Source organism: Condylura cristata, unplaced genomic scaffold (genome assembly GCF_000260355.1).
Source record: "Condylura cristata isolate star-nosed mole 26May11 unplaced genomic scaffold, ConCri1.0 scaffold00045, whole genome shotgun sequence".
Taxonomy (NCBI): Eukaryota; Metazoa; Chordata; class Mammalia; order Eulipotyphla; family Talpidae; genus Condylura; species Condylura cristata.
The window spans coordinates 2,047,142-2,056,355 of record NW_004567146.1 but is presented as its reverse complement, the minus strand read 5'-3'; the positions used below and the strand labels follow the sequence as shown (position 1 = coordinate 2,056,355).

The 9,214-nt window shown below is 41.7% G+C and overlaps 1 gene segment (V, D, J or C); it reads left to right on the top strand.

Annotated features, from left to right (window-relative positions):
* Positions 1–3,869: 3,869 nt before the first annotated feature.
* On the top strand, positions 3,870–4,630 carry LOC105854506. The segment is given in 2 exon segments: positions 3,870–3,915; positions 4,248–4,630. Coding segments are annotated over 2 exon segments (429 nt in total).
* The last annotated feature ends 4,584 nt before the right edge of the window (positions 4,631–9,214 follow it).

The window sequence follows — 9,214 nt, the reverse complement described above, 5'->3', positions numbered from 1 at the left end:
CACGCCATGAGGTCACCTCCGGGGCAGGCGGGAATCGAACTCATGCGGAAGTGGCTTTAGCTTCTTAGTGCTGTGTTTTAACCCGCTGCGCCACCAGGGAGGGCCGAAGGTGTCTTTTTTATGAAGGCAAATAGGACAGGATGGGCTGAGCCCTGGGGAGAGCTTGTCTCCTGAATCTTGCTTCAACATCAGCGCTACACGCATTCACAGAAACTTTGCCTCAGATGGAGGTCTTCTAAGGAATTTCTCTAGGAGAAACCCCCCTTCCCCAAAGCCTACCCTATTCCCACACTCTGAGGAATGTATATCATAAAATGTCAGGCAAGAACATTTTATTTTAAAAAGTCACCTGTAGCATTCACTAGGATAACTAGCATGGCCCTGGTGTCCTTCAGTGTGTGGAAGGCTGAATTCCCAGCTGTAATGATAGCTGACAGTTGTGCTCATACATTTGCAGGGCAACCTGTACATCATTATAAATTCTCAAGCTAGCTGTGGAGGTTAACGCCTGGGAAACACGCAATACCTCACTGTGAGAGAATAAACATGTTTTAAAGTAAATTAGATATCACAACACCGAGACTTCTAATTTTATGAATATTCCACAAAACCAGTGAACAAATTGAGCATAAACTTTAATGTGATGCTGAAAATCTAAAACCACCGAGTTGTAACTGTCCTTTGAAACATTTCCAAATTAAAAGTTGAGGTCATTAACCCCCCAAATATACCAAATACAATAGATGAAAATATTGTAAACTGTTTAAGCATTATACTTTAAGAACTCACTCAAATTCATGATAAAATATGAAATTACATACAAAAATTCCAGACTTTCAAGCATAGTAACAAAAATTCATAAGATGGTAGATCTCCACTACCACAAAAATATTAAATATTACATTAATTCTAATAGAGGTATCCAAGGCCACGCAACATTTTCATTTTCTTTGAAACAATTATAGTAAAAAGTCAGTGTGCTTTAGATATTTTATATATGACAATTACCTCAAATTTTTATTTGTGATAAGAGAAAAAACCTGCTTCCTAAAACATTACAAAAGTTTACACACAAGGCAGTTAAGCCTCCATTAAGTCAATATTTCATAAGTCTTAGTGGCACAAATTATAAAATTAATTGTTTCATCTCCTTAAAATATTGATAACCACCTAAATTTAATTTTTAAGAATGAGCTGTGTAGGATTCATCCCTTATTATAAATGTGTCTCCAGAACTACGAAAACATACATTTAAAATAGTTTATAAAAATAATCCTGGCCCTCCCTGGTGATGCAGTGGGTTACAGCACAGCATTAGGAAGCCTAAAGCCGCTTCCGCATGAGTTTGATTCCCACCTGCCCTGGAGGTGACCACATGGCAAGGCAGACCTCTCCTGACCCGCCCGCTGCTCCCCTCAGCAGTGTACTTCCTCGATCTGCCTGTTCTAATCCCCGCTCTGTCTCTGGTAAAGCCTCTCACTGCCCCTGAGCCTCTGGCCTGTACCCCAGTTCTGTATGCACAAATAAATCTAAAAAAAAAAAAAAAAGTTGGAAAACCAACCAAAAAACTTTAAAAAAAAAAATCCTATGAACCGATCAAAAAAAGAAGCACCACTACATCCAAGGACACATGGACTTGGTTTTTCCCTCTCTCCTTATGTCAAAGACCTATGTTCTCACAATTTGAAAAATTCAAATTGTCTTTGTATCTTCATAGAAAAATGGAACGTTTAATATTTATATGTACATGTTATTGGGGATGTAAACTAGGGTGTTGTAACCAGGGTTATTGCCTGGAGGGCTCCATTGTTCCCAGTGGTCAAAGCATATTATTTCTCTCTCTCTCTTTTTTAGGATTTATTCGCTTATGCATACAGAAACTCTGGTACAGGCCAGAGGTGAGGTGTAGTGAGAAAATTCACCAAAGACAGAGTGGGGAGCAGAATAGGCAGAGTGATGAAGTACAGTGCTGAGGGGAGCAGCGGGCAAGTCAGGAGAGGTCTGCCGAGCCATGTGGGTCATCTCCTGGCTGGGGAATGGAACTTATGCTGCAGTGGCTTCGGAGAGCTTCATAATGCAGTGCTTTAACCCATTATGCCACAAGGGAGAGCCCACTTCTGGGACACTTTAAGGGGAAACAATACAGGGAGAGTAAAAAGACTAGACAGTAATGTGGTAGAAAGCACAGTGGCATTGCTCTGTTGAAAACCTACTATGATGACCTCCTGTACCCCTCTCCTCCAAGGACAGATGGAACTCAGTCTACCTGTTTCTTCTTCTTAGCCATCTGGGGCCAATTCTTCAAGCAATTCATTTCCTTCTTAGAAGTTTACTTATCTCTGCAAGCCAGGGTCTCACCATGACTCACTACTTTCTGCTCTTTATTCTGGAGGTCCCTGCCATGGGACCCCAAAATAGGATACCTTCAACTCTTTCAGCCTAGCCCATCTGGAAACCATAGTACCTCTTTGGCTAAGGAGCTCTTTTCAACCTCTTCAGCCAAGGTTTCCTTCAGCCTCTCCCTAGGGTAAAAGTTTCTTTTGATATGGCCCATTAAAAAAAAGAAAAGAGAAGAAAAACTTCTAAAACTAGAACTCTAAATAGCTACCACCAGTGCAGAGAGGTTAGAATCCATAGTGAATTTTTTTTTTAAAGATTTATTTATTCATATAGAACTGGGGTACAGGCCAGAGATGCGGAGGATGAGAGGATTCACCAGAGACAGAGTGGGGAGCAGGACAGGCAGATCAACGAAGTACACTGCTGAGGGGAGCAGAGGGCGGGTCAGGAGAGGTCTGCCTCGCCATGTGGATTTCCTCCGGGGCAGGCGGGAATTGAACTCATGAGGAAGTGGCTTAAGCTTCTTAGTGCTGTGCTTTAACCTGCTGCGCCACCAGGGAGGGCTGTGAATTTTTTTTTTAAGATTTATTTATTCATATAGAACTGGGGTACAGGCCAGAGATGCGGAGGATGAGAGGATTCACCAGAGACAGAGTGGGGAGCAGAACAGGCAGATCGACGAAGAACACTGCTGAGGGGAGCAGCGGGCGGGTCAGGAGAGGTCTGCCTCGCCATGTGGATTTCCTCCGGGGCAGGCGGGAATTGAACTCATGAGGAAGTGGCTTAAGCTTCTTAGTGCTGTGCTTTAACCCGCTGCGCCACCAGGGAGGGCCCCATAGTGAATGTTTTGATTGAATAATTAAACAACTCAATCTGGTAATGTTTAAACATTTCATTTATATACTTGTGTTGAAGTTTAAATGTTTATGAAGTATAATCTGTAAAGACTTTGCTTATGTTTTCTTTCACACTTAAAAAACCTACCACCATGCCAAATTTATTAAAAAACAGTTTATCGTTTATTTTATTTAAATATATTAAATGTTATCTTCATTTAGAATTCATTTTTGTAACATGAAATTTATTTGTTAATATTTACACGACTCTCTATTCACAAAAGTGCATTTTATTGAATATAACATCTTTCCTCATTTTTGTTATAACTAAATTTCCATAAATAATTTGTATATCTAGACTTTTTAATCTGTCCCACTGCTCTATCTGGACTTTTCTAGAAACATGCTTTTTCACTTAATAAGCATCACACTCTGTGTAGTAAGTATAGGAGAAATCCTGCTCAATTCTGAGAATTTTGGGGCTTCCTGACCAGAAGTTATCATCTGCAATGTCAGAGTTGGCCTCTAGAGGAAGATGCTACACAATTTGAAATTGGTAGGAAGCCAGGAAGCAGCCAGCCTTTGAGAAAAAGCTTTTGCCCTCCTTGGGGGCTAACTGGTGCACCAGTGTTCACTCTGGTGTCAGTGTGCCAGCAGAACTGTGCCCAGGAAGAGCCTTCGATTTCCTCGGACATGAAGCCTGTCATCATCTCATCGCTGGTGCTGATGGTCACCTTCAGTGAGTAAAGCCTTTTTTTTTTTTTTTTTTTGCCTTTCTCTGTTTTATTTCTGATTAAGAATCATTTTGGGCCCTCCCTGGCAGAGCAGCGGGTTCAAGCACAGCACTTCAAGCTGGCTGCAGGCCTCTCCTGACCCGCCCACTGCTCCCCTCAGCAGTGTACTTTGTCAGTCTGCCTGCTCTGCTCCCCATTCTGTCTCTGGTGAACCCTCTCCCCAACCTGCATCTCTGGCCTGTACCCCAGTTATGAATGCATCAATAAATAAATCTTAAAAAAAAGAATCATTTTGGAGACATATTCTCTGCTGTCTGACCCACAATTGGTGTTGCAGGAGGGACAGGAGCCCAGACAGTGACCCAGCCTGATGACCACATCTCTGTCCTCGCTGGGAAGCCTGTGCAGCTGATGTGCAAGTACTCGTATTCTGGGTCTTCTTATCTCTTCTGGTATGTCCAGTACCCCAAACAACCTCTCCAGTTACTCCTGAATCACCTCTCAAAGGGGACTGTCAAAGGTTTCACAGCCAACACTGGCACGGACAAGTCTTCCTTCCAGCTGCAGAAAGCATCAGCTCAGGAGGAAGACTCAGCCACATACTTCTGCGCATTGAGTGGCACAGTGACTGGGTATGTAGGGGAAGCAGAGCTCAAACCCCGGGGCTTTCCGGGAGTCTCTTTGTGGTTTTCTGGCCACAGTGGGGCATTCTTTCTCTAGAGACTGACATAGAGTTTACCTCTTAGATCCAGTACCATCAGTTGTCAGCTATAGATTAACCTCAAAAACTGCCCATGAAAATTCTCATTTTACTCTGCCTAAATTAGTTTTAAAAACAGTAAGTGTATTTTTCTGCTCAGTAATACCTAGAAAATACACTTGAAATAAATATGAGATTGCACAGCATAAAAATATTATTTTTGGCCTTCCCTGGTGGCGTGGTGGGTTAAAGCACAGCACTAAGAAACTTAAGCCACCTCAGCATGAGTTCGATCCCCACCTGCCTCGGAGGCGACCACATGGCGTGGCTGACCTCTCCTGACCCGCCCGCTGCTCCCCTCAGCAGTGTACTTGTCTATCTGCCCTGTTCTGCTTCCTACTGTCTCTGGTGAATCCTCTCACCCTCTGCATCTTTGGCCTGTACCCCAGTTCTGTATGAATAAATAAATAAATAAATGAAAATATTATTTTCTAGGTTCAAAGGAATTCTCTAGGTTTCAGAAGTGCAGCCTCTGTCTCCAGCCACCCACAGCACCCCAAATACATTCATCACCACACAACTAAGCACAGGTCCTTAGAAAGGTGGTACAGTGATATCATGTGATTGCTCATCTTCCTGCCTCTAACACCTTTCCTTACATGCACTTCATGGATGCCTGCAAGAAGAAGTAATAGTCCAGCGAGGAGGAAAAAAAAAACAAAACAATACAGTAACTTGAACAAGGAAAGTTTAATACAGAATTATAGATAATAATGGGAGATCAGCTACTACTCATGGTGGCAAAGAACTCTAAAAATAGGAACAACATATGTTGGGAAAAGCTCTTGTCTAAGCCAGAATTCCCAAGTAAGTGACACGTGGTAATATGTACCCCCCTCTCCTACCAAGTTTATAATTCAGACCTCCTTGGGGAGGGTGTGACTGAGACCTATGAGATCGTGAAGTGTGTTGAGGTAGCAGGGGAAAGGATTGGCCAGCGGTTTCCCACATTTATAGGAAGCTGGTAAAGGGGTGCTGCGGGATACTTGCGGAACTTACCAAGAGAACACCTGTGGGAATGTCACTAACCCTTGCTGGTGTGTCATTGTGTGTTCCTCAGGCTGGCCAAACACTGTAGGAACATGTGAAAACCTTCCAGAACTATAAGAGAAGACTCTGTCCTGCAGTGTTCTTCCAGTTCCCATCAACTGACAAGATGTCATGCCAGCTGGTAAAGGAGAAATATTTCCAGGGTCCAGCACCAGTATGGTGAATAGGGTAGTGATTTGTTTCTGAAGAGTTAACCCAATAGGGAAAGGAAACAAGATAAACTTTTAAAATCCTGTGATAGGCACTAGCAAAATAAACATATTGTATAGTTGCTAGAAGGGTGGGCGGTGGTGAGAATGCAGCTGCCAGGTCAGCTTTCTCTAACCTTGATAGTCTCAATACTACAAGATAGACTCAATAAATGAACGTTAAACAAATTCAAATAAGAATTACTGTAAAAAGTAATAATCTTATTGTAAGGGCCTTCTGTATTAATATGACTTCACTGCTTTCTTCAGGACACTCTGGCAAGTTAGTTTATTTAAGCAAGCGGAATTCTCATGTGGCCAAATAGCTGACCAGGATAACTTATTGGCTTAATGGAAAATTGTCTTCTCATTAACACTTACCTCGTGATCTTAGCCAGATGTTATCTACCAATCTTAAACCTTTACATAATAAGTTAAACTAATCCAAACTTGTTCTTTCCCTGAAAGATACACACACATTCAGCTGACTTAAGAACAAGCTCCTAATCTGCCCCTATCTAATTTAACCTTTTTTGACACACTATTAATGTAAGCTATACAAACATAAAACTTAAAAAAAAAACAAACCCACAATCCATAACAGTAAAAAAAAAAAATCGACTTCATCAAAATGAAAATCTTTGGCACTGTGAGATACTCTCTTAAGAGAGGATTAAAAGGCAACCTACTCAACTATGGTGATGGCACACGGGTGATTTGGTGATGAGAAGCCCATAGGGATTACAACCGAGATGGAAAAATGCACAAAATGATGTAAAAATAAACTTATATTATTAAAAAATTTTAAAAAGGCAACCTAACAAAACCAAAGAATATAATTAGAAAAGAATAGACATTTCACCAGAGAGGAAATATGGATGGAAAATAAGCAAATGAAAAGGTCTTTCATCAAGGCATGAAATCACAATGAATTTTCACTGTGAACATGTTAGAACAGCTAAGATACAAAATAGTGATAAAACCACAAGTTGGCAAGTATGTGGAGAAATTGTAATCATACTCTGTTGGTGGGAATGTAATTCATAGGCACTGTGAAAAATGTTTGGTAATTTGACTTAAAAATATGTAGTCATCATATGATGAGAGAGAGAGAGAAAGAGAACATGTAAAAATTGTGAAAACTAAGGCTTAGTTAACATTGTCACATTCCTGGTTTTCTTGTATGACAATGGAGGAAGCTATGATGCAATGAAATAGAACAGGTCTCTCTGCCTTTCAGATAAGCATTCCTATCTGTTGAATTTAATAAGTTTGCCTTCTTGCATTCTAAAGAAAAGGAAGACTATCCCTTTGAGGATAATCAAGAAGTTCATCATCCATGGAAGTTAAATATCAGGTGTTACACAAAGCAAGGTGGCACCTGCCTGAAATCTCTGTATGCTATACATGCTGATCTTGGTTCACTCCTTTGTATAAATAACCCTGCCCTCTGCCAAAGAGCGAGATGGTGGTCTTTCAGACATGAGTCTGCTGCCCTCCTCATTGTTGACAAATTAAACCACTTTGTTTTTCCTCAAACTTTGTTTCCTTTTATTGGCTGAGAGAAACTGAGGCTGGTGTTTAGTATCTGCTATCCAATGAGTATATAGGGCTCTGCAAACTATGTTAATAATTATTTAGGAGTAATTTCAAATAATTAAAATTTTCTGTTTCTTTGCTAGCACCGCCATTTTTAAATTCATGAAGACTTGAGAAGATGTCAAGTCTGTGTTAATAGGTGCAACACTTAAAAATTCTAGTTGACGGCCCTCCCTGGTGGCGCAGTGGGTTAAAGCACTGCACTAAGAAACTAAAGCCACTTCCGCATGAGTTCGATTCCCGCCTGTCCCGGAGGTGACCACATGGCGTGGCAGACCTCTCCTGGCCCGCCCGCTGCTCCCCTCAGCAGTGTACTTCGTCGATCTGCCTGTTCTGCTCCCCACTCTGTCTCTGGTGAAGCCTCTCACCCTCCGCATCTCTGGCCTGTACCCCAGTTCTGTATGAATAAATAAATAAAATCTTTAAAAAAAAAAATTCTAGTTGACTTGTTTTGATAATCATCCAACCCAAATGGCTTTCTAGAATTATCTCCTCGCACTCTCTCACATTTTAAAATTAATTTTTGAAAGCGATTTTTTAAATTTATGTTTGCTCAGCATCAGAACCCATCTTCTTATAACAGCTTTTGAGTCCTTAACAATAATGTCAGGCTCTGCTCTAGCTTTTTATTGTTATCATTGAATTTCAGCAATTCTAGAGAGGTAGTGTTATTGTTACTCATCCCTGAAACTTTACCGTCTAGAGAATGTAGGCATATAGGATATAAACAACCCCTGGATGGATAGCGCTAAGTGGCCTGATTGCCAAGCTCATTCTCCTCCTGTACCCCTCTATCTCTTGCCCTGGAAACTGGAGATACCTGATACTCATTGTTGTCAGATGAATACTATGACTATATTTGAAGACAGGCTCTTTAAAGAGGTGATTCAACGAACATGGAATCTTTGTGATGCTTAATCCAAAGACCAGTGTTTTTAAATATTCATTTTTTATATTTATGGCATATAGGCAGAGGTGCAGGGGGTGAGAGGATTCACCAGAGACAGAGTGGGGAGCAGAATAGGCAGATGGATGAAGTACACTGCCGAGGGGAGGAGCGGGCGGGCGAGACAGGAGAGGTCTGCCACGCCATTTGGGTCACTTCCCTGGCAAGGGAACAAACTCATGTTGAAGCGGCTTCATAGTGCTTCACTTCAACCCATTGCACCACCAGGGAGGGCCTCAAAGACCAGTGTTTTTAAAGATGAGATTGCGATATGCCCCCACACAACAATGGACGGTGCTATGAGGACGCAGCAAGAAAGCAGCCATCTGTGAGCCACAGAGAGGGACTGCCGAAACTGTGGTCTTGGATTATCAGACACCAGAATTGTGAGAACATCAGTTTTTGTTGTGTAAGCCACCAGCCATGGACAGCCCTAGCAAACTAATATACTCATACATCTACCCTGCTGTGTGGAGAAGGGTGTATACATTATTTAGGCTGACCAACCAAATGCATCCTGCTTCAACCTTGACTCAGAAGTTACTGATGAAAGAAAGGAATGATTGGCAGTAACTACAAGAAGATTATAGTTTTCAGGGCAGCAGGAGCGGTGGGTGTGTATCTGCATATGAAGCCCTTCTTACTAGCTCTGAGGTACACTCTGCTGACTTTGGACCTCAAAAGAGAATCCAGTGCTGTACTCTGAGGAGCAGTTCTCCCGGCTGATTTCCTGAATTGTTCCTGACTCACAAGCTCAGAGT